The sequence below is a fragment of the Balaenoptera acutorostrata genome, chromosome 6 (assembly GCF_949987535.1).
Source record: "Balaenoptera acutorostrata chromosome 6, mBalAcu1.1, whole genome shotgun sequence".
Taxonomy (NCBI): Eukaryota; Metazoa; Chordata; class Mammalia; order Artiodactyla; family Balaenopteridae; genus Balaenoptera; species Balaenoptera acutorostrata.
This window is the reverse complement of record NC_080069.1, coordinates 103,431,751-103,459,142: the sequence shown is the minus strand read 5'-3', so window position 1 is coordinate 103,459,142 and position 27,392 is coordinate 103,431,751. Positions and strand designations below refer to the sequence as shown.

The window sequence follows — 27,392 nt, the reverse complement described above, 5'->3', positions numbered from 1 at the left end:
GACACTGAAACTTATTATAACTGTATTCCATACATTCAATAAGCTAGAGACATAAAAGAGATGCAAATCATAGTTTTAGAGAATAAACTACAATGCATGAGATGAAAAATACACTGGATGAAGTTAATGGCAGATTAAATATTGCAGGAGAAAAAACTAGCTAACTTGTAAGCATAGCAATAGAAACTACCTAAAATAAAACCCAGGTGGATAAAAGAATAAAAAAGAAGGAAAGAAAAGAGCATAGCGAGCTGTGAAACAACTTCAAATAGCCTTATATACTAGCATTAGAGTTCTCAAAGGAGAGGCAAAAGGGGGTAAACAGATAAAAAAATAATGACTGAAATCTTGCCAAACTCAGTGAAAACTACAAACCCACAGATCCAAGAAACTCAATGAACCCTAAGCACAAGAAGCATAATAAAGCTACACCAAGGCATATTATAATCAAGTTGCTCAAAACAGTGATAAAGAGAAAATTGTAGGAGCAGCCAGAAGGAAAAAAATATATGCTGCAAAAGAGAAACAATGACAAGGTTGACATCAAATTTCTTGTCAGAAATAGTGCAAGTGAAAAGACAGTGGAATAACATCTTTAAAATACCTGAAAGAAAAAACCACCAACCTAGTTTTCTGTACTAGGCAAAAATACATTACAAAAACAAAGGGGAAATAGAGATGTTTTCAGACATACAAAAGCTGAAAGAATTCATCGGCTGCGGATCTGCACTGTAAGAAATGTTTTCCTAAAGACAGAACAAAATGATACCAAATTTGGTTTCTCTGCTCTCTTCTTTTCCCTTCCTGGTCATGATTGACTTGTTTACACAAGTCCTTCCAGGGAGATACTACCCATAACTGGTTTTTCTGTTGCTCCTTGATTCCCAGTGACCACTGATTAGTTGCTTTGATCTTCATTGCTTAAATCAATAGTTTTCATACTTTTTTTTTAACATCTTTATTGGAGTATAATTGCTTTACAATGGTGTGTTAGTTTCTGCTTTATAACAAAGTGAATCAGCTATACATATACTTTTTAGCAGAACTCTTTGTTCAATAAATATTACATGGCATCCCACTATATAAAACAGAGAGAAGTAGAGCTTCTCTGGTTAAATTAGGCCTGGAATCCGGTCTTCTTGGCCCCACTTTTGCATGCAGTAAAATCCGATCTATCATCTTCAATAAGCTCTGGAACTACATGGAACGTATTAATTAGATAATTGTCTTGTCCCTATAAGTACCTCTTTTGTTTGAGTCATATCTTTGGACAAATATTCCCAGGTGTCTACCTCCATTTCAAGGTATTGCTTTACATTATGATCCTCCACCTTTATCTAAACCAGTTGGCAAGTTATGAGTTTAATTTTCTTCTTGTTTCATAACTGGGAATCATTGTCCTTCTTCCCACCAAGAGTAGAAATAATTGAACATTCTTTGGAAGCAGCAAAGTATGAACTCTAAGGTTAGCTGTAGGGGTTGGAATGCCAGCTCCATCATTTATTCACAAATTGACCTTGGGCAGTTACCTAACCTCGTTAAGACTGTTTTCTCATCCATAAAATCAAGATCATAGTAAACTTGTCTGATAGGGTTATTGTTATAGATTCAATGAAATAAACAGATTATATACAGCTTGGCACATAGTAAGCACTCAATAATAAATGTTATCTATTATTGTTAAGCATTCTGATATATATTCTAAAATTCTAATGTATGTTCTGTCTTTAAATTATGTTTTTGCTTACCTAGGTAAAAATGTTGAAAGAGAAATGACATTCAAGTATGCTGCCCTCTTACACCTTTTGGTAACAATTAGAGATGTCCTTTTAACATGTAGCTTGGACACAGCATTGGGTTAGTGTGAAAATTTTTTATTTCCCCTTTTCTTCCTATTGAAATATTTTGTCTGAAGTAACGTTTACTTTTCTGAAAAAGATGCACTTTGTAAGAAATTATGTAGGTTTTTTTCCTTCTGCATTAAACATTATATATATATTGACATAATTATAATGGAATATATATTTTATTCTACTTACATTCATTAAAAGAAATTTTCTGTAACAACAATCATCACCTAGAAAAATAGGTGTAGGATTCTCTATTCTAGGCCTGAATTACAGACTCCTAATGGCCTTAAGGGATTTGACTGTGTAATCATTATTATGCACTGCATTTTTTAAAACATCTTTATTGGAGTATAATTGCTTTACAATGGTGTGTTAGTTTCTGCTTTATAACAAAGTGAATCAGCTATACATATACATATATCCCCATATCTCCTCCCTCTTGCGTCTCCCTCCCACCCTCCCTATCCCACCGTTCTAGGTGGTCACAAAGCACCGAGCTGATCTCCCTGTGCTATGTGGCTGCTTCCCACTAGCTATCTATTTTACATTTGGCAGTATATATATGTCCATGCCACTCTCTCACTTCGTCCCAGCTTACCCTTCCCCCTTCCCGTGTCCTCAAGTCCATTCTCTACATCTGCGTCTTTATTCCTGTCCTGCCCCTAGGTTCATCAGAACCATTTTTTTTTTTTAGATTCCATATATATGTGTTAGCATACGGTATTTGTTTTTCTCTTTCTGACTTACTTCACTCTGTATGACAGTCTCTAGGTCCATCTACCTCGCTACAAATAACTCAATTTCGTTTCTTTTTATTATGCACTGCTTTTTAATGTAAGATGACACTTTGACATGTACATTTTAGGTCCTCATTGAATATCTGTGGCTTCGAATCTTTGCTAGATGCAATATAGCTATATAGCAAGATCTTCTGCAATTTCTTTTTTAGTTGTGCATGTAAGTTAGGATATGAATTACTTGAGTATTAAAAATCAAACTATTTTGAATGTGTTGAAAATTTTAAAGATTTTGGAAATTTTTTCTAAACTATTAAAATCCTTAAAGTATCTGTCTTACTGCATTACTGTTTTAGGCCCCTTATTGCAGGTTGTTTAGACTTGTTTAGTAATGGTATATTTTTAGGATTATGTTTTATAATTTAAAGTTTCTAGAACCCATTATATACAAAGTGAAAATAATTTTTCTCTGATCTATGACCCAGACATTTTCTCTTATCTGTGACTCAGACAAATATTATTTCTCTAATCCAAGGTTTGGATAAGTACTGGGCAGCAGCGAGTTACAACTGTACTCCCTCTACATCACTGGGAGTTGTGATACTTGGCCAAGTATTATATTAGTATTATCTGGCCAGGTATTGTAACTAAGTTACAGCTACCTTTAGAAAGCCCAACATGGTGCTTTTCCTTTCTTCTCCAATTAAAGCATTTGAGTGTTGATGCTGAATGAAGTTGTCTTGTCTCCATTCCCAGACAACTATAGCCCTAGTTTACAGTATCTGTAGCTAGTATAATGGTGTAGTGTCACATGCTTCTGTTTAGTCACCTGTCTTCATTATAATTTTCAGCTGCCATAGAAGATTGTCAGTCCTACCAACAACTAAGCTAACTATAAAAGCATAATAGTAAGGCAGAATATCAGAATCTAGAATATTTGGATTCCCAGGGAGAGTACAGTTGTGACTCACTCGTGCTCAATACTTATCAAAATCTTGAATTAGAGAAATAATATTTATGGAGGATTGCTTAAAGTATATTCACCTTTAAGTATTCTACATTTTACCCTAGGATTAAGTGAGACCATTGAGAGCTATATACTTGAACTGAACTGTTTCCGTTCCTCAAAGAAATGCCTTTACTAAATCACACTTTGGCATTATTATTTGGCTACCTTGACGAACACTTATAAAAGTAAAATCCTTGTTGGAAAACATAACTTCTTAAACCCTGGGTACCAAGCCATAATGAGTAACCTTGCTGCCTTGGACATTTTTAGAAGAAGGCTTTCTCACTCCTCTAAACCTCTCAAAATCAAAGAGCAAGTTAGGTTGTCCTCCTTTCTTTCTTTGTGAATAGTGACAGAGGAAGAAAGGTCCATGTGGGTCTGGCTGCCTACCCTGGACCCAGAATTCTGTATTTTCTCCCAGCTTCCAATTTGCTTCTTCTCCCAAACTAGCAAGGTAATTAGTTTCAAGGTTAAAAGTATAGAGTTTCACTTCTGGGCTTTAACCCAGAAGTAAATTCAGTATTGTGTAATGGGTACTGTAGTAGAGATACATAGTAATAGCACAAAGGATGGTGACTGTTAGCCTTTCAAGCTGAATTTTTTTTTTTAAATAAGTAGGAGTTTGCCAAGTAAATAAAGTATGAAAGGGTATTGTAGGCAGAATTAAGAGCCCAGAAGAATGACTTAGTGGGTGTATGACAAACGGTTCCATGTGGCTAAATTGAAGAGTACAAGGTGGAAAGCAAAGAGAGCTAAGCCTGAAGAAGTAAGAAAGAGCCAAATCATGAAAAGCCTTTTAAGCTACACAAAAGAATTCAGTCACTACTCTGTAAATAATAGGGAACCATTGAAACAGGAAAGCTACTGGATTAGGTTTGTCTTTCAGAAGGTTACATCTAACGGCAGTATGGAGAATCAGTGGGAAGTTTGGAGATTAGTAAGCAGAAAGAACATAAATCAGTCTCTAAATTGCCTACATTCTAGCTGTATTAAAATAAAATTAGAATTAATATGTACATAGTATAAAAATATGAACATGAACATTAAATTTTTGATTTATTATTGTATTTATTGTCCAGATATTCATTGAATACCTGATCTACATAAGTTACTCTGCCAGGTGCTCTACTTCAGTAATTCACAAAATTCACTGTGCAGTAGAATCACTGGGAGAAGTTTTACACATAGGAATCCCTGGGACTCAATCTAGATTTCTTGAATTTGAACCTTCAAGGATAGGTCTCAGGATTCTGTGTTTAAAATTGCTCTTAGTGAGTCTGAATTTAGGCACTTCTGTTTTAGCAGCTACATAAATTAATTATGCTTAAATATCATGGATTATGAGAGCTTATAGACTAGTGAGGTTGTTAAGTCATATACATAAATAACCAGAAATCAAGTGCAAAGCTGTATCGATAGCATACCAAGAAAATCTCAGTGAAATGCATTACCACAGGACTTGCATGTAAGTGTAGGTTCTAGGGTTTAGGAAGAAGGCAATAGCATTTAACAAGCCAGAAGGCAGGAAAGGATGAGAAATATTCAGAGAATATGTAGAGTATATCCAGTTATATTGGTATTATGTAGCTTAAAAATAGACATTTGCTACATATTTCTCAGCGTCACTTAAATTTAAGGTTTTCATTAGTTGCTATCTTTGATCAAAATCAGAAAAGTAGTAAAGGGAAATTTAACTGTCTCTGCTATGACCCTTATTTCCTTTTAGGTTTTTACCATGCAGTTTCTAAAAGAACAAAAAGACATGCTTTTTTTCCCACTTTTGTTTTTAACAGGATATTTGTCAAATGCAAAAGATATCTACAGAAGCATTTTAGGCTCCTATTTGGATGACATTTGGCGGCAACTGGAGATTGTACAGTTTATTAGGGAAAAAAAGCCTGAAACCAACTACAAGATACAAGAATTGCAATGTCAGATACTAAATTGGATGCAAAGTGGACAGCAAATTAAGGTAAGTACTGAAATAAAGCAGATAACAGCAATCAGCTTATATAAGAATTGGATGTAAGATAAATTTTTGCATTTAATTTGAAATTATGAAATAGTATAGTATATACTATTTGGTCCCTTGACAGTTTTCTCCTTAAGTAAGTTAACAGGACAGAATCAGACCCAGAGAAGGGATCATTGGCATCATTATTTATATGTCTTGAATTTTTTAAATACTTTAATTTTTATTATGCATAGTTTTCTGTGGATTAATCCTTTAAATCTCAAAAATTTTGTTTTCTACTTGTAAGTTCATGAACACATACCCAACAATAGAACTACAATAATTAATTTTTAGATATTGAGCCAGAATCTCATCTTATATAATTCTAAAAAAAAAAAAAAAAAGCTCTTGTTTATTCCTTGGATTATGTTGGAAATTTTTTGCCTACTCTACCTCAAGCATTGAACAAAATTTGCGTAAGTAAAGATTTAAGAGAAAATACTTAAAAAAAATTTTCAAGCAGAAAAGCATCTCAAAATCTTTACACTAAATCTGGAAACAAATTTGGCCTTTTTCTTCGTTTTCCTCTGTGTCCCTGCTGGGGATATTTTTATCCCCAACTCTATGGTTACTTGGGTAACTTGCCTAAGTCATTAAAACAAATTAAATCAATCAGTAAGAAATTTAAAATTGGGGAGTGATGTCAGCATCATAGCAGGAAGAGATGCTCTCTCGGCTCTCCCCTTCAATCTGCAACCAGGAAAACATCCACAACTCAACAAAAGGGCCTTTGCCCAACACACCAGGACACTGGAGAGTTCCACCCATCTGTACATGTAAAGATAGGTTGAATGGAACCCATAGAAGAGGCGGAACTGGAGGATCAGCATAGGCAGTGCCTGCAATTTTGGCCCCTGGGCTGCAGCAGGTGAACCCCAGTCCAGAAGAACCCAGTAGCAGCGAGGGCGGCATCCCACATGACCCTGGCCTCCCACTTGCACTGGTACCCACAGCCACAGATAGCTGAGCAGCCGTGGCACGAGGCCTGTGACCCTGTTCCTCCAGCTCAGAGCCACCCACAGCTCTGGCGCCCCACCCTCCATCAGCAGTGGGTGAGCCCAGAAACCCAGGAGCACCAGAAAAGGAACGGCACACATGACCCCAGTTCCTCCTCCCGGCCTTCCTGCTCCTCCTGCAGTGGCAGAGCCTGTGACTCAAGGATCCCAAATGAGGCCACCATCCTAGTACTCAGGCAGTGACATCAGTAACACCAGAAACAGCAAGGCACCAACAACCCCAGAGGCACAAGCAGTGATAACAAATGCTTTGGGTGACCCCTCTGACGTAGACACGGAGGGTAGAAAGTGCCAATACTCAAACACAACCAGAGGCAGCGCAGGTAAGAGAAAACAATGTGCTATAGTGCCACCTACTGGAAAATAAGAGAAAGGCTTCTATTTACAATGGAGAAAAGACAGCCTCTTCAGTAAGTGGTGCTGGGAAAACTGGACAGCTACATGCTAAAGAATGAAACTAGAACATTTCCTAACACCATACACAAAAATAAATTCAAAATGGATTAAAGACCTAAATGTAAGGCCGGACACTGTAAAACTCTTAGAGGAAAACATAGGCAGAACACTCTTTGACATAAATCACAGCAAGATCTTTTTTGATCCACTTCCTAGACTAATGAAAATAAAAACAAAAATAAACAAATGGGATCTAATTAAACTTAAAAGCTTTTACACAGCAAAGGAAACCATAAACAAAACAAAAAGACAACCCTTAAAATGGGAGAAAATATTTGCAAATGAAACAGCCGACAAGAGATTAATCTCCAAAATATACAAATAGCTCATGCAACTCAATATCAAAAAAACAAACAATCCAATCAAAAAATGGGCAGAAGATCTAAATAGACATTTCTCTAAAGAAGACATACAAATGGCCAAAAAGCACATGAAAAGATATTCAACATCACTAATTAGGGACTTCCCTGGTAGTCCAGTGGTAAAGAATCCACCTTACAATGCAGGGGACACAGGTTCAAAGCCTGGTCAGGGAACTAAGATCCCACATGCCGCGGGGCAGCTAAGCCCGCGTGCCACAACTACTGAGCTCACACGACTCAACTAGAGAGCCTACAGGCCCCAAACTACAGACCCCACGCACTCTGGAACCCGTGCGCCACAACTAGAGAAGAGAAAACTAGAGAGAAGCCCATGCGCTGCAACGAAGAGCCTGAAGTACCACAACTAAGACCCAATGCAGCCAAAAATAAATAAAATAAATAATAAATAAATCTTTTAAAAAATCACTAATTATTAGAGAAATGCAAATCAAAACTACAACGAGGTATCACCTCACATGGGTCAGAATGGCCATGATCAAAAGATCTACAAACAGTAAATGCTGGAGAGGGTGTGGAGAAAAGGGAACCCTCCTACACTGTTGATGGGAATGTAAAGTGGTACAGCCACTATGGAGAACAGCATGGAGGTGCCTTCAAAAACTAAAAGTAGAACTACCATATGACCCAGCAATCCCACTCCTGGGCATATACCCAGAGAAAACCATAATTTGAAAAGATACATGCACCCCAGTGTTCATTGCAACACTATTTACAGTAGCCAGGACATGGAAGCAACCTAAATGTCCATCAACAGAGGAATGGATAAAGAAGATGTAGCACATATATACAATGGAATATTACTCAGCCATAAAAAAGAACAAAATAATGCCATTTGCAGCAACATGGATGGACCTAGAGATTATCGTTCTGAGTGAAGTAAGTCATACACAGAAAGACAAATATCATATGATACCACTTATATGTGGAATCTAAAAAAAGGGTATAAATGAACTTAGTTACAAAACAGAAATAGAGTCACAGATGTAGAAAACAAACATGGTTAACAGGGGATAAGGGGGGAGGGATAAATTGGAAGATTGGGATTGACATATACTCACTACTATATATAAAATAGACAACTAATAATAACTTACTGTATAGCACAGGGAACTCTGCTCAATATGCTGTAGTGGCCTATATGGGAAAAGAATCTAAAAAAAGAATGGATATATGTATATGTATAACTGATTCACTTTGCTGTATAACTGAAACTAATACAACATTGTAAATCAACTATACCTCAATGAAAATTTAAAAAAGAAAGGAATAGAAAAGATGGTGTGGAATTTGGAGCATGGCCAGGCCAGGAGTGCAATTTCTCTGGAATCCTCTGCCCCAGTCCCAGAGGATGCATTAGGTTTAAGGCAGAAAAATGACTGACAAATTACTAGGTCACTGAGTGTGAAATTTACATTTTTTGCTCCTTGCTTTCACCCATCCAATAATTGTATCAACCTAAACAGTAAAGATATTGCTATTGTCTTCTTTATTGCAGCACCTCTGAAAGGGGAACTACTGGGTCTGAGTAGATTTTTTTTGCTGGATAAATCTTTTCCTTGTGATAAATAAATCTCCTAACAGGGTCTTATGTTTTTTTTAAAAAAGAGAAAGGCTTCTAATTTATAACTTGTTGGTTCATTAAAATCAAGTAGAAAAAATTATTTTTACCTAAAGAAGAAAGGTGTTCACTACTTCAGATGTGTCAGCTGAGGAACAACTTATCCAGCACCATGAAGAACCACAGCAACACTGTATCACAAAAACAAAATGACAATTCAGCAGAAATCAAACTTAAAGTCATGGAATATTGCAATCTAACTGATAGAGAATTCAAAATAGCTGTCATGAAGAAATAACAAGCTACAAGAAAACTCAGAAAGGCAGTTCAATGAGCTCAGGAATAAAATTAATGAACAGAAGGAATACTTTACCAAAGAGACTGAAACTAAAAAAGAACCAAACAAGTTCTGAAGCTGAAGAACTCAATAAATGAAATTGAGAATTCACTAGAAAGCATTGGAAATAGAGAAGACCATATGGAAGAAAGAATTATTGAGCTCAAATTTAGAAATCTAGAGATGGTACAGGTAGAAGAGGAAAAAGAATTAAGATATTAAAAAGGGGGAAATTTTATGAGCGTTATCTGACTCTTTTAGGAAGGGCAACATTAGGGTAATGGTTATCCCAGAAGAAGAAGAAACAGAGAAGGTAGCAGAGAGTTTATTTAAAGAAATAACAGCTGAGGACTTCCCAAACCTGGGGAAGGAACTGGATATACAAGTATATGAAGCTAAGAGAACAACTAATCACCTCAATGCAAAAAGATCTTCTCCAAGACACTGTCAAAAGTCAATGGAAAAGAATTTTAAATGCAGTCAGTGAAAAAAGGATGCAACCTACAAAGGAATCCCTATTAGTGGATCAGCAGATTTCTCAGCAGAAACTCAACAGGCCAGGAGGGAGTGGAATGACATTCTCAAAGTACTGAAAGATAAAAACTGTCATCCAAGAATACTCTATCCAGCAAAGTTATCATTCAGATATGAAGGAGAAATAAGGGCTTTCGCAGACAAACAAAAGCTGAGGGATTTTTATCAACACTAGACCTGCCTTATAAGAAATGTTGAAAGGAGCTCTGCTACCAGAAAAAAAAAGCAAAAGTACACAAAACTTTAAGGTGATAAATAGATGAACAGAATCAGAAAATTGCAACTCTGTATCAGAATAGGTTTTTAAATACTTTATTACAACATAAAGGTTAAAGGGAGAAATATCAGGAAAAAAACAATAGCTACTTCAATTTGGTAACTAATGCAATATAAAAAGGGATAATTTGAGACAAGAAAAACATAAAAGGGGAAGAGGAAAAGAAGGGAACCCATATAGGCAAATGAAGATAAGATGCTATCAGCAGAAAAAGGACTACTTTATCTATGATACATTTCACACAAACCTCTTGGTAACCACCAAGCATAAATCTAGAACAGAGACACAAAACATAAAAAAAAGAGGAAACTGAGAAAAACATAGAAAACCACCAAACCAAAATGACAGACAGAAACACAGGAAAAAGAAACAATGGAGATATAGAACAAACAGAAAACAAAAGATAGAATGACAGTACCCAGTATTCATCTATCAATAATCACCCTAAGTGTAAATGGATTGGATTCACCAATCAAAAGACACAAAGTGGCTGGATGGATTAAAAAACAAGAGCCAACTATATGCTGCCTCTGGGAGACTCACTTCAGCTCTAAAGACAAACATAGGCTCAAAGTGAAGTGATAGAAGATGATACTCCAAGCAAACGACGGCCAAAAGAAAGCAGATGTAGCCATACTCATATCAGACAAAATACACGTTAAGCCAAAAAAAATGTAACAAGAGACAAGGAAGGACATTCTATTCTGATAAAGGGGACAATTCATCAAAAAGACATAATAGTAAAACAAACAACAAAAAAAGACATAATAGTTAGTAATATCTATGCACCTAACATAGGAGCACCAAAATATATAAAGCAATTTTTAACAGACCTAAAGGGAGAAATTGGTGCAGCACAATAATAGGAGGGGACTTTAACACCCCACTTACATTAATAGATAGATCATCCAGACAGAAAGTCAACAAGGAAACAGTGGTCTTAAATGAAACATTAAACCAGATGGATTTGATAGATTGGTACAGGACATTCCATCCAAATGCAACAAAATACACATTCTTCTCAAGCACACATGGAACTTTCTCAGGGATAAACCATATGTTGGGACACAAAACAAGTCTCAATAAATTTAAGAAGATTGAAATCATATCAAGCATCTTTTCCAACCACAACACTATGAGACTATAAGATAGCTGAAAACATCACAGATATGTGGAGACTGAACAACATGCTACTGAGCAACTATTGGGTCAATGAAGAAGTCAAAGGAGAATTTTTAAAATACCTTAAGACAAATGAAAATGAAAATACAATATACCAAAATCTATGGGATGCAGCAAAAGCAGTACTAAGAGGGAAGTTTATATCAATACAAGCCTATCTCGAGAAACAAAAGTCTCAAATAAATCATCTAACCTTACACCTAAAGAAACCAGAAAAAAAACAAATGAAGCCCAAAGTCAGTAGAAGGAAGGAAATAATAAAGATCAGAGCAAAAATAAATAAAATAGAGACTAAAAAGACAATAGACGAGATCAGTGAAACTAAGAGTTGGTTCTTTGAAAAGGTAAACAAAAATGACAAACATTTAACCAGACTCACTAAGAAAAAAAAAGAGAAGGCTCTGATAAATAAAATTAGAAAATAAAGGAGAAAAATAACAATGGATACCACAAAAATACAAAGATTGTAAGAGAATATTCTGAATAGTTAGTAACCAACAAAGTGGACAACCTAGAAGAAATGAAGAAATTCTTAGAATCATGCAACCTTCCAAGACTGAATTATGAAGAAATGGAAAAATTGAATAGACCGATTTCTAGTAAAGAGATTAAAACAGTAATGAAACAAAAACCTCCTAAAAAACAAAAGCCCAGAATCAGATGGCTTCACAGGTGAATTCTACCAAACATTCAAAGAAGAATTAATATCCATCCTTCTCAAACTCTTCCAAAATATTGAAGAGGAGGGAACACTTTCTAACTCATTTTACAAGGCCAGCATTACCCTGATACCAAGTCCAGACAAAGACAATACAAAAAATATACATTACTGACCAATATCTCTGATGAATATAGATGCAAAAATCCTTAACAAAATAGTAGCAAACCAAATACAATACATTAAAAGGTTCATATAGCATTATCAAGTAGGATTTATTCCAGGGATTCAAAGATGGTTCAGTATTCTCAAATCAATCAGTGTGATACACCTTAGCAAAATGAAAGATAAAAAACATATGATCATCTCAATAGATGCAGAAAAAGCATTTGACTAGATTCAACACCTATTTGTGATTTTAAAAACTCTCAATGAAATGGGTGTAGAAGGAGTGTATCTCAGCATGATAGAGGCCATATATGACAAACCCACAGCTAACATCATACTCAATGGTGAAAAGCTGAAAACTGTCCCTCTAAAATCAGGAACAAGACAAGGATGCCCACTCTCATCACTCTTATTCAATATAGTATTAGAAATTATAGCCAGAGCAATTAGATAGAAAAAGAAATAAAATGCATCCAAATTGGAAAGGAAAAAGTAAAACTGTCACTGTTGCAGGTGACATGATTTTATGTGTAGAAAACCCTAAAGACTCCACCAAAAAACTATGAGAAATGACAAAACAAATACAGTAAAGTTGCAGGGTACAAAATCAACATATAAAAATCTATTGCATTTCTATATGCTAAAAATGAGCTAGCAGAAAAAGAAATTAAGAAAACAATCCCATTTACAATCACAACAAAAAGAACAAAAAATACCTAGGAATAAATTTAACCAAGGAGGTGAAAGACCTGTACACTGAAAACTATAAGATATTGTTGAAGGAAATTAAAGATGCAAATAAATGGAAAGATATTCCATGCTCATGGATTGGAAGAATTAACATTGTGGAAATGTCCATATTACCTAAAACAATCTACATATTCAATGCAATCCCTATCAAAATCCCAAGGACATTTTTCCACAGAAATAGAACAAAAAATCCTAAAATTTATATGGAACCACAAAAGACCATAACTAGCCAAAGCAATCCTGAGGAAAAAGAACAAAGCTGGAGGCACCACAGTCCCTGATTTCAAACTACATTACAAAGCTATAGTAATCAAAAGAGCATGGTATTGGCAGAAAAACAGATACACAGATCAGTGGAACAGAATTGAGAGCCCAGAAATAAACCCACACATATATGGACAATTAATTTACAACAAAGGAACAAAGAAGAAACAATAGAGAAAGGATTGTCTCTTCAATAAATGGTGTTGGGAAAACTGGACAGCCACATACAAAAAAAAAAAGTAGACCACTGTCTCACACCATACACGAAAATCAACTCAAAATGGATTAAGGATTGGAATGTAAGACCTGAAACGATAAAACATAGGCAGTACACTCTTTGACATCAGTCTGAGCAATATCTTTCTGGCTATGTCTCCTCAGGCAAGGGAAACAAAAGCAAAAATAAACAAATGGGACTACATCAAACTAAAAAGTTTCTGCACAGCAAAGAAAATCATCATCAATATGAAAAGACAACTTATTGAATAGGAGAAGATATTTGCAAATTATTATATTCAATAAGATGTTATATCCAAAATATATAAAGAACTCATACTACTCAACAGCAACTACAAAAAAATTTTAAAATGGGCAGAGGAGCTTCACAGATATTTTCCCAAAAAAGACATACAGATGGCCAATAGGCACATGAAAAGATGTTCAACATCACTAATTGTTAGGGAAATGCAAATCAAAACCACAATGAGATATCACATCACACCTATCATAATGGCTATTATCAACAAGGCAAGAAATAATAAATATTGGTGAGGATTTGGAGAAAAGGGAACCCTCATACACTGTTGGTGGGAACATAAGTTGGTGCAGCCACTATGGAAAACAGTATAGAGATGCCTCAAAAAATTAAGAATGGAACTCCCATGTGAACCATCTACCCCACTTCTGGGTATTTGACCAAAGAATACAAAAACACTACTTTGAAAAGATACACCCTTATGTTCATTGCAGCATTATTTACAATAGCCAAGATACGGGAACAACCTATGGTTGATTTGTTATCTCCACCCTGCACACTCCCAAAACTGTAATGGTAAGTAGGAAAGTATAGCAGCAAATCATTGGTTTTCTCCAGCAATTCAAACCTGCCTGGGTTAAATTTAATACTTACAGTACAGGCAGAGACAACTTATATATAGTCACTTATATTGGAATTCTTGAGGAATGCTAGGAATGCCCTACCCCAAAATACTTTCCTCATTAATATTTGATCTTACCAGAATTTATTCCTTTGTGTTCAAGCACTGATATCTTTTGCAACACAAATATTTACTTTGCCACCTTATTGTCATTAGTTTCATGTAACCAATGAAGTTTGTTATTTTTGTCACTGTAGCAAAAGAATATGAAAAAGAATAATCATTCAGATATACATGTATATGAAATTCTTATTTTTGAACAGGTGCTGATTATAATAAGAATGGATTCAGATGGTGAAAAACATTTACTCATTAAAACCCTTAACAAAATAGAAGGTAGGGAGTTTTAAATTATGCTTCATTTGATAACAAATGCTTGAATATATAAAAATATACTGATCTAACCAAGTTTTTAATTAAGATATGATTAACACACCATAAAATTCATACTTTAAAAATATATAATTCAGTGGGATCTAATCAGTTTTTAAATCAATGTGGACTATATTAGTCTGCAATATAAATATACTACAATGTACTTATATGTACATTATCATTACTGTTAATTATTATTACCAATTGACACCTTTTATTGTCTACTAATCGCTAATATTATGGACTACTTACAACTCTATGAATAGGTTTTATTGTCAATTTTTACAAATGAAGAAAATAAAATTCGTAAAAGTGATGTATCACGCCAAAATCACAGGTAGTAAGTGAGGGAATCAGGATTTGAACCTAAGTCTCTCTTGTTCCAGTGTCATTTTTCAACTCTTCTACCCACTACTGCCACCTCTGCCAACCCTTTCCACCTTGTGCTGTGGAACCCATTGCTAAGATGTAAACTTTTCTCCTTCTTCATCTCCTTGTCTTAAGTGAAACCCAACTTTCCCTAGATGATAATGCTTCCCCTGTATCCCTTTCATATAGAAGCTGATAATTTTCTCTCTCTATGTATAGGGATGAGAAGGCCATTTCTTGCTTTCCATTATCCTTTCCAAAACTTTATTCCTCCATCCTTTGAGGCTATGCTATATTGCCATGTCCTTCTCTACTACCCCACAATCATCCATGGACAGTTTTGCACCTGGTCTTGCCATTATCCTAGGTGTCTTTAATGTGAATGATTCATTCAACACCCTGACCTTTTAGTTTCATTGGCCTTCACAACAAATATGATATTCACTCCTTCACTTTGCTATCGACCTTGTGATAATACAGAACTGTCCTGCCTCTAAACTTTAAACTCATACATTGTTCTCTGTCTACAGCTACCTCTAGCTCTTTCATGATCTTCAGCATTCTAGAGATTTATAAATTGTCAACTCCTTTTTTCATTTTTTTCTCCTTCCAGAATTGGTGATGGCCATCACTTTAATCAGTCTTGTTCTTCTATTGTATTGATACTTTCCATTTAAACTTCAGCCCTCAATCAATCAAGATTTAATCTCTCTATCCTACACTTGAGCTGCTGATCATTACTGGAGAAAATCAGATAGATTTGTACCACTACAAAATCAGGTTCTCTGAACTTATAAGGGCTTTTAATAATTCTTAACGATCTTTCTATATGTTCTTAGTTCCCATTCCTATCATACTAATGGCTGTACCATAAACCCGTACCATGCCACTCATCCCCTCATTTTGAGAAGGGAATTATGCCTTCTAACGTCCTTTAGTCCAGTAATAATCCTCCTCAGTTTCATCTTCCCCACCATCTACAAACTTACATTTATTTCTTCTATCCTTTTATCTTTCCTCCTTTCTCTACAGAGGAGGTGAATCTCCACCCTTTGAAAACCAATCTATCACTTGTGCTGTGGATCCCATCTCTTCATGCAGTCTCAAACATTTTGTTCCATCAGTTATTTCCCAGCCAGCCTTCTTCTCTAATGACTCTTTCTCTTAATCTTTAAGCCTTCCAGTCTTAAAAATAAAATAAAATACCACCCTCAACCTGTGTCAACCTTTATTTATTCTCTTCCCTCTATGAACTGCATCTTTTGTCATCTCCCAAAATATTTCTTTGCTCTAACCCTACCAAACTATTTATCATGCTGTTTCCTATCTCCATGCCTTTACACTTCCTGTTCCTGCTATCATAATGCTCTTCTCTCTTCTTTAGGAAGCTAACTCCTACACATCCTTTAAAAATTAGTTAAAACATTTGTTTAGGAAAACTTGATTTAAATACTTTCCCTCTCTACTCTCAGGGTATTATGTGCATCCTTCTAAGGCACTTCTTACCATTCTGGGCTATAATAACTGATTATCTTGTCTGTTTTCCTCACTAAAATTTAAGCTTCTGGAAGGTAATGACCATGCCCTGATTTGTATCTCCAGCACCCACAAAAATGCCTGGAACATGGAAGGCACCTCATACAGATTTATTGAATAAATGAATGAGCTAATGAATACCTCCCTATATACCCTACTTGGACTAAGACTAGTGAGAAAGATTTAACTGAAATATATGCAAGTATTGTGACAAATACCTGCTTCACTTAGTAAACTATTAAAACATATCAATAGTAATGTGAGAATGGAAACTCTTTTAAGCAGAGCCTTATACGGTGCTATTTCTTGATGATGTTATCATGTGCTAGAGTCCAAATTTTCAAGCATGGATCTTATTATTTCATTCAGTTTTCCAGTCCTGGGAAGATGAATTCATATTTACCAAATCACAAGATCCTTACTAGTACCAAAATGCTAGAGCAATACTTAACAATTGTGGAGCTGAAGCTGCCACAGTTGTCTAGACAATCAGGGTAATTGGAAACTTTTTTTTTTTTAATTGGGGTATAGTTGCTTTACAATGTTGTGTTAGTTTCTGCTGTATTGCAAAGTGAATCAGCTATATGTATACATATATCCTCTCTTTTTTGGATTTCCTTCCCATTTAGGTCACCACAGAGCACTGAGTAGAGTTCCCTGTGCTATGCAGCAGGTTCTCATTAGTTATCTATTTTATACATAGTAGTGTATATTGCGCTGACCAATGTTAGCATTATAAAACAAAGGGGGATATGTGTATATGTATAACTGATTCACTTTGCTGTACACCTGAAACTAACACAACATTGTAAATCAGCTATACTCCAATAAAAATCCTAAAAAATAAATTTTAAAATATTAATAAGACAAAGGGATTTGGATAACCAAAGGAATATTTTTGTGGAGAAGCTGAGGAAATATTCCTGCCCCACAGAAAAGAATACTTAAACCTACTTAATGAGACACATTTTCCTTTGATGTCACGTAAGATATATTGGTAAATTATTGCTGTATATATATCAGTTCTTATGTAGGTTTCATGCTGAACATTCCTATTTCTCTTGACATTTGGGATTATATCATTATGACTCTTATTGTTTTGTTTCAACAAGGTCTGCTGACACAAAAATATTGACTCTATATACTGAAAAATGTTCTTACTCTCTTTGTAACTGGCAACTATCCTCTGTATCTAGAAGCTAGGCCTTTTTTTCTGTCTAGTGTTAGAAAATAAGATGTAGTTCCATCGTTCCATGTATTTGAAAGATCCTAGTAATGTGCTCAGCAAGTAATCTGCTTTGGGATCAAAGCTAGTACAAACCACTTAAGGAGATTAGGTTTTAAATAATATGACCTCATAAATTATAAAAGAGAAATACTACTAACTCCATTCTTATTATCACCAAAACTACTGTCATATCAAGTTAACATGAAATTATTAAACATTACTCTGCCATTATTACATCACACCTTTGGGAACTCTACAGTTGACAAAAGTTCACTAATAGAGTATAGAATTTATTTTAACTAGAATTAGCTACTCTTAAATCAATTATGTCTACCAAAAATAAACTGTATATGTGGGTATAATAAAATTTTTAAGTTTATTATATTTTGTTTAAAATATAACATAAATAATATAAGTAATTTAAATTATAATTGAGAAGCAGGAGTGAATCTACGAAACAGGTAGTGTCCAGGAAGTCTTCTTTTTCTTATACAGCAAGGAGAAAGGGAAAAAAATTCCTACCAGACTGAAATCTAGTCTCTTGCTGTTTAGTTATGTACTTAAATTTTTGGCTAGAAAAAGGTAAAATCTACCATAATTTTTAGCAAAATAAAATGAACTGCACAGAATTGGTGAGTGCTTAGTTATCTTAACATTAAGTTTTTGATCCATTTTATTATTTTACATAATAAATTCAGAATTTCCAGGCTTATATACACACAACATATATACACACCAGAAACAGTGCCCATGGCTCAAACTTTCTGATTCCCTAGACTTAGAAAAATAATCCTTGTTCACAGATCTTTAATTCATTTTTATGGTAGTGAAATATATGACACACCTAAAAATATATATGAACAAAATATTGAAAAAAACTTTTTGTATTACTCTTTTTTCCAACAGGTTTGACACTGACTGTCTTCCATTCGAACAAAAAAGATTTTCTGGAATCCAAAGGTGTTTTAAATGGGTAAAAACATATTTGTTCATCTATGGGGAGGAGACACACCAGTTCCACAGGAAAAGCACAGTTTCTCCTAGAACTTAACTTTTTAAACAGTTTTTATAAAACCAATTTTTAAAAATTTATTTATTTATTTATTTATTTGGCTGCGTCAGGTCTTAGTTGTGGCACATGGGATCTTCATTGCGGCATGCGGGTCTTTTCGTTGGGGCACGTGGATTTCTCTAGTTGCAGTATGTGGGCACCAGAGTGCACAAGCTCAGTAGTTGTGGCGCGCGGGCTTAGTTGCCCTGCAGCATGTGGGATCCTAGTTCCCCAACCAGGGATTGAACTGACGTCCCCTGCATTGGAAGGCAGATTCTTAACCACTGGACCACCAGGGAAGTCCCAAAAAAGGTTTAATAAAACCTGAAATTAATCAATGTCTCTACTCTCTTCCTGAAAAATGCTTTAACTAAGTTTATTGCCTTGTGTATTATGTGTTATTGTCATCCAGAATTTTAGTTCAATCTTTCTTTAATATCTCCAAATTATCATTGTTATTGTTAGTGACAGTACAAGTAGTACCTATTTAGACTTACACTTGTTTTTTTTTTACCAGTGTTTTTGCTCAGCATTGTTTTTTATATTTTCTTCATTCCTTTTGAGTTCCCTTCTTCTTGTAGTACATCACGTAGAAATTCTTTCGTGTGAGAGCCTGCTAATAATAAATTTAGTGTTGACTTGTCTAAAAATGTTTTTATTTTGCCTTATTTTATGTGAAATTATTTCTAGATAGAAAGCAGCAATAGAGAATTTTAATTATAGTAAATGCTATGTTATATGAAATTCAAAGATGGGAAAGATAAACTTACGATATTTAAGTACCCATCTTTTTGTTGTTGTTAAATCACTTATGAAGCCCATTGAGGAAAAAAAAAGCCATTTCAAAGTTGTCAGGTAGGGACTTCCCTGGTGGCACAGTGGTTAAGAATCCACCTGCCAATGTAGGGGGCACAGGTTCGAGCCCTGGTCCAGGACGATCCCACATGCTGCAGAGCAACTAAGCCTGTGCCCCACAACTACTGAGCCTGCACTCTAGAGCCCACGAGCCACCACTACTGAGCCCGCGTGCCGCACCTACTGAAGCCTGCGCACCTAGAGCCCATGCGCCGCAACAAGAGAAGCCACCGCAATGAGAAGCCCGCGCGCTGCAACGAAGAGTAGCCTCCGCTCGCCACAGCTAGAGAAAGCCCGCACGCAGCAATGAAGACCCAACACCGCCAAAAAAATAAAAATAAATAAAAAACAAAGTAATCAGGTAATATTCTACTATATAGATTCTCAAAGATTAAAATCTCACATTTATAAGAAAATGAGGTTGATTTCTCATGGTGATTTGTGTATTACTGATAAGACTCAGGTAATAAAATAGGGTCCCTTGCATATGAGGATGTCAAATAGTCCACAGTTTTTTTATATCCTGGTTTGTTTGTTTTTTTAAGTATGACCATCAAAAAGAAAGATAAAAAGAGATTAGCACAATTGGAAAACAAGTCAACAGAAAATACGCCAGTGTCCTTCCAAGATAAGTAGGCATAGATTAGAGAAGAATAAAATAGCCAAAACAGTCATCTTTTAGCATTCCAAGTGTATAATGACACGAGACTAATTCTATTTTCTTGGCTTTCTTTTGTCTTCAGTACAAGTTTCTGTGCAGTTGTACACAATCAATATATTGGAGCAGATTTCCCCTGGAGTAATTTCTCATTTGTGGTGGAATACAATTTTGTAGAAAACTCTTGTTGGACTGAACATTGCGAAAAATTGAATATTCCTTACTTGGCCTTTAAAGTGATTCTTCCAGACACAGTTTTAAAGAGTAAGGATATAAACTAAAATTCCTTTTTTGTTCCATTAGCGTGAAAATTTTCTGCTTTCTATTTCTGATCTATGGAAAGAGAATAAACTATAGCATTAGAAGACTTGAGTTCAAGCTCTAACCTCACCACCAACTGTGTGACCTTGAGCAAGGCCTTTAACTATCTCTTGCCTCATATTCCTCTTTTGTAAAATAGCCTTTACTGATTCTATTTGTCTTCATCCCTTTAGCTTCTAAATTTTACTTACAATAGCACAATTAAATTATAATTATATCTAATCTTAATCTGACTTTTATGCAACAATATTTTTATTGAATTTTAGGGGAAAATATGTCATAGTATGTTGACTGACACAGAGAACTTTTAATACACAACAAAAAATTATGCACAAATGCTTGGCAAAGAGCCTAAACCACTTTGCATAGCATTTGGTTTCTTTGTATTTCTCAGTAACGCTTCACATGACTAAGGTTGTGAATTCTCAGATCCATTAAATTAAAAAGCCTGTATATTTTTAGTCCCAGTGCATCTCTCATTCAAAACTTGCCATAAGTTACTTTCCATCCACCTCAAGTATGAGTAGGAAGTTTGAATTCTGAGACATTCCAACTCAATTCTAAAAATACAGTAACCATAATTATTACTTTGGAATCTTTGATACAGAGATTTAAGCGTTAACTTCATTAAATAATGAAAACATGGGTTCAAGAAGGGATAAAAGTTAAACATTCATCTTTAAACTGAATTTATTCAACCAATTCCTTATTTGGGTCATTTATAATGCTTCAATTTTCTACTATTATACCACAAGATTTACAGTAGCTTATATATCTTATATATCCTTATGTACTTGTTCTAAGAAGTAAAAATTCCAGGGTAAAATGAATTGCTGGTTCAAAGGTATACACACATTTATATATTGCCAATAGCTTTCCAGAAATTCTATCCCAATTTATGTTTATGCAGAAAGTGTGAGAGAATCCTTTCCCTCATATTTTTACTATGAGTAGGTATTATTAATCTTTTAAATTTTTGGAAGGATTAGAGGCAAATAATATTTTATAGTTGTGTTAATTTGCATTTCTTTGATTATCCATATCATTTCATAAGTGAATTGATCTTGTATAGCCATTCTTTTATAAATTGCCTGTTTATGTCCTTTGTCCACTTATTTGTTGAGGTATATGACCTTTTTCCTATTGATCTGTAGCATTCCCTATGGATTATTGTACATAATTTTAAATTTTGATGTAAATCAGTATATATATTTACACAGGAAATGTCCAATATGTACTAATTGAATAAAGCAGATATTAACATTCAGGTAGAGTATGATCCTGTTTTTTCTTTTCCTTATTTTTTCAAGTGAATGTACATGTGTAAGTATGGACAAGCAAACATATAGAAAAAAGTGTGGAAGTATGTGTTAAACTCTGTTTTTAGTATATAGTAGTTTTAATAAATTCTATTAACTATTATTTCTAGGAGTAGAATAACATGGTTTTTATTTTATTCTTCAGACCTTTCTTTATTCTGAATTCATATTTTTACAATGAATATGTTTTATTTTTATACTACTCCTTGAGCATACACCTGTTATTCTCATGTTTAGTAAAAAGAGAAAGAACTGAGGGATGAGAAAAAAGAGAAATATTTATAAATTTTTTCATATTTAGGAAGCAACTTGCTGGATAGTTTTGGTGGTTTTCTTTTGGAAATTCAGATTCCATATGTGTTTTTTGCATCTGAAGGACTTCTTAATACTCCAGAAATACTTCAGTTGTTAGAATCCAAGTAAGTTATTGATTTCATAACTTAGGAAAGATATATATACCCTAATTGGCTAAATATTATGCTATATATGTGGCACTATTTCTTTCTGATTCAAGCCTGGAATTATATCACATAGGAATAGTTTTCCATAGAGTTTATGTCAACTTATACTTCTCTCCCTATAGTACACCATCATAGTTATTGAATATTGTCTTTTTTTGGTTATATATCAATTTTGTGGAGAAAAAATAGTTAATTATTATTTCAATTCATATTTTAATTGCATTTCTTTTGTTACCAGCAAATATGAACATTTTATGTGGGGGGGTTTTCTGTGAATTACATGGTCATGTCTTTGGGTCATTGATATTATTGAGAATGAGTATTCTTATTTAGAGGACTTTAAACACTGACTAGGAAACAAGATTATGAAGTTCTAAATGAATTCTCAAGTTTTTAGACCTTTAGTTCTAACATCATACCAACACGGAGCATCTTTAAATGATCTAAAACACTATCATAGCATACAAGTTGTCACAGGAAGGTTAGACATTGGGCTATATATCAAGGAAGGATAATTATGCTGTGACCTTCGTTAAAATGCAGATCTATTTTCCATGCTTTTGTTTTTATATCTTAAGGCTGTGCGGCATTCACAGAAAACTGTGAGCTTGTAAAAGATAGTTTAAATCTAGGCAACTTTTCAGGAGAAAAAAGAAAATTCTGATAAATGCAGAATGTTTTAGTCTCATAACACAATGTTTTAATTTCATGAATTATTACTTGCGGAGCCAGAATAAATTGGTCAAGACATTTATAATAGGGGAATTCCCTGACAGTCCAGTGGTTAGGACTTTGCACTCTCACTTCTGGGGGCCCAGGTTCAGTCCCTGGTGGGGGAACTAAAATCCCACAAGCCGCGTGGGTGCGGGCAAAAAAAAACCCCAAAAAACAAACAAAAAAGACATTTATAATAGTATCATGTACAGTAATATTTAGCAAAATACCTAAGGCAACACATATCTCAACTAATTTGTCATAAACTGAATAATTCATAGTTTCATTCCTCAAATTTCTTAAGTAGAATAAATTGAGGTATGAAACTTGCACAGTAGTTCAAATAATTTAATATGCAGGAGGACAGTACAGTTTTTCTTAAAGAATTTTTCTTAGCCATCTGTCACCCCAAAATATTATATTTTACAGGTATAATATCACACTGGTGGAGAGATGCTGCAGTGAGTCACTGAAACTCTTTGGAGGTACAGAGCATTATGTAGTGGTGACAATTGATGAGAACACCACCATAATTTTGCAGGTAAAACTATACAATAAAAAATATGAGGGCTTCCCTGGTGGCGCAGTGGTTGAGAATCTGCCTGCTAATGCAGGGGACACGGGTTCGAGCCCTGGTCTGGGAAGATCCCACATGCCACGGAGCAGCTGGGCCCGTGAGCCACAATTGCTGAGCCTGCGCGTCTGGAGCCTGTGCCCCGCAACGGGAGGGGCCGCGATAGAGAAAGGCCCGCGCACCGCGATGAAGAGCGGTCCCCGCACCGCGATGAGGAGTGGCCCCCGCTTGCCGCAACTGGAGAAAGCCCTCGCACGAACCGAAGACCCAACACAGCCAAAAATAATAAATAAATAAATAAATAAATAAATAAGAAAATCCTTTAAAAAAAAAAAAATATGAATCAAGTATATTAAAATACATGTGTAACCATGTAATCTATTAGCTTTAGAGAGCTTAACTATAATCTACTCATGATTTCTTCCAAAACTTTGCAAATGGACCATAAGTGCTAAAATCATCACCGTAGAAAATGGCTATTACCAAGCTTTTTCAATGCCTTGTAATTTTTAACATACTTTAAGAAGATAGAGCAAATATAGTATCTTTAATATTATGTATTGACCTATTTTTAAATACATTTATAGAATAATTATAGTGTTGAAAACTTTAAAAATCAAATTCTAGCCACTGTGTTTCTTAAAAGGAGGTAACATATTAATCTGTAATTGGTAATACGGGATTTCCTCTAAAGTAAGTGGGGATTGCCTATAAATTAGTCAGTTTTTAAAAAGAGAGAGAAAATCTCTTCAAAAATCCATATATTTTAGAATTTAAGATGTATGAATCTCCCTGATATGTTTGCTTGATTGGAGTACAAATTACAAAGAAATTAATTTAATAGTGTGGGAGTGGAGAGCAGAAAGCAGTTTGATGGTATGTAGTGTAAATTAATGGCACGTATTATGGTAAGGTAGAAGTCTGATTTGATAAGCAAATGTTAATACTATAAGAATTATATGACGGAAACAAAAAAGCTCTGTTAGAAAGATTCTTATGGAATATTGTGTCTTGCATATTTAAGGTTATTAAATAACAATTATTTGTGGGAGGGAAATCCTGTTTGGGAAAACTGTTTTAATCCACACTTACATAACTTACTGTTAGAATAAAATACTTCTTGAATTATTCACTCTATTAAAAATTAATATTGTTAAAGGAAAAAAGGGATTCTAGATCATTAGAAAGACATTTCTATAAGTCCATTAACTGCTGCTTTTTCATCTTCCTTAAGTAAGCATTAAGTGCAGATTATCCCATGGGTTTTTGTCCTTAAGAGTAGCCAGATCCCTGTTACAAAGAACTTTGCCCAGATAGGAGCACTCTGTAGACTGCTTGCTTCATGTCTAGGACTTTGGGAGATTCATGAACCCTCCTTGCTGAGGCTATCATTAACCGTTTTACAACTACTGTAGCTTTTCCCCTACTACTTCCAGTGTGACTTTAATTTTTCCATAAAATGGGAACCCATACCCATGCTTCTTCTCAAGTTATAATTTATATATCATAGATTCTAGAAATATGGCAACAATAATTTCGTAACAACTGGTCAACCTAGTGAATCTTTTTATTTTATTTATTTTCTGGTAGGACCTAGAAGAATTAAACTGTGAGAAGGCATCAGACAATATCATTATGAGACTGATGGCATTATCATTCCAGTACAGCTATTGTTGGATAATTTTATATGCCAAAAAACCATTAAACTCAGAGTAAGTAAACACGTCTCCATCCAAAGTCACATATATATCTTTTAAGTTATTCCATCTTCTTCTTCGAATAAAAGTAGCTATGTAAATTTTCCTCTTGCTCATCTAGTTTGCTTTAAGTAAGGGATTATCAAGGTGAAGGCATGCCCTTAGAAAACAAATCGGAATTTTAGAGATGATATATTTCCCCTGGACAGTGAGTGCAAATCATGCTCCCCTCCTCTACCTCACTAAGAATTGCTGCTGTGAGTGTTTCACTTTTTATTAATTTTTAATTCTGGACTCGTCTGTTAAAAAATGTCATTCTTAAATCACTTCTCTCTAAAATTTTATTAGATATACCAACTAACTAGCATCTTACTATACTTTCTTTCACTGATGTGCTTAACTGAAAAATTGCCCCCCAAATCCACGCCAAGACACTGGCTCAAATTATCATTATATGTCTCTCCTTTCCCTCATTCTAAATTTTATGAACGTACTGCTTTCACTTTCTCCTTTTATTCTTTGCAATCTGGCTTTTCTCTCTATCTCTATACTGATCTCTATCTCTCAGATGTCACTCATCATTTGTGACTTTCTTATGATCATATCCAAAAATATTTTTATCTTTCACTGCTCTGAAGTATTTAAGACTATTGTCAGTGCTTTCTGTCTTGAAACTCTTCAGTTCCATGGCACTTCAATGTTTTTGATCTTCTACCTCTCTACTTCTTCTCTGTCTTTACCTCTTCTTCTTCCTTGTCCCGGTCTCCAGATAGATATGAAATCTCTTTTTTTCTTCTATTTTGTCCATTAAAAATCTTATCCTCTCCCATAGCTTCAGTTATCATCTTTCTGCATATAATTATTATATTTCTATCTGCAGCTGCAGTCTCTCTTTGAAATTTCTGACATAATATCTCTAATTTTCTATATAATATTTCCACTCTGATGTTCCACAGGCTATCAAAGTTAACATAGTATGAGTTCATTTTATTCTCTATTCCCTCCAAAACTGTATCTCCTCTTTTCTGCCCTTTAGCTATTTATGACCATTGCCTTTCTTTTAGTCATCAAGACTGGAAAACAAATCCTATAGATTCAACCACTGGACTTTCATCTCTCCCCTCACTCTATTTATATTACCAATATCTTAGTTCAGTTTCTCATTATTTTATGTGGACTATTATAACAAATGGTTTTCCCACCTCCATATGACTCTCAACATTACTCTCCATAGTCTGTCATACACTCAATTAATATTCCTAAAACCAGGCTGTTATTTCACTCTGATAAAACACCTTCACTGACTTCCCCATTATTTACTGAATATATACAGACTACTCACCCTAATATTCAAAGTCTTCGGCATATAATCCTAACCTATATTTTCAGGCTTACTTTTCACTGCTTTCCATTTCAATCAAAAGTTCTGCTCACTGGCTTGCAAACATCCTCCTTGCTTTCCTACTTCTACTTTTGCTCATACGGTTCTCTCTTCCTACGATATTCCTTCCTTCCTCCAGCTATTCCATCTGGTGAAATTGTGCCTATTTTTCAGGACCTATCTACTTTTTCTAGTCAACCTTTCTTCAGTATCCCCCACTCATGCATATAAACAGATATTTAGCTGTAACCTTTCCAACCTTCGAACACCTTAGCTCCCTGTTTTCTCCTCATCTTTGATATTATCGTATTTTGTTTTGTATTATCATTTTGGGGCACTTGCCCTACAGCAATGACCACATTGCGTTCATATGATAGATGCTTGGTAAATACTCCTTGATTGAATGAATGAATCTTCCGAACTAATTTGCACACTAGTCTTATTCACTTTTTTAATCTCTACAATACTACATTACACATACCACATCATAGTAGAAGTTTCAA

The 27,392-nt window shown here is 34.8% G+C and overlaps 1 protein-coding gene across 1 annotated transcript in view; it reads left to right on the top strand.

The window, feature by feature from the left end:
- Positions 1-27,392, top strand: part of SHOC1 (shortage in chiasmata 1) — an 87,952-nt gene that overhangs the window by 47,366 nt on the left and 13,194 nt on the right. Inside the window, exons 15-22 of the mRNA XM_007178212.2 lie at positions 1,753-1,857; positions 5,390-5,568; positions 14,614-14,686; positions 18,765-18,831; positions 20,508-20,686; positions 22,364-22,481; positions 23,667-23,778; positions 25,402-25,523. Of these exons, the coding sequence (XP_007178274.2) occupies positions 1,753-1,857; positions 5,390-5,568; positions 14,614-14,686; positions 18,765-18,831; positions 20,508-20,686; positions 22,364-22,481; positions 23,667-23,778; positions 25,402-25,523 (955 nt within the window). The remainder of the gene's footprint in view (positions 1-1,752; positions 1,858-5,389; positions 5,569-14,613; positions 14,687-18,764; positions 18,832-20,507; positions 20,687-22,363; positions 22,482-23,666; positions 23,779-25,401; positions 25,524-27,392) is intronic.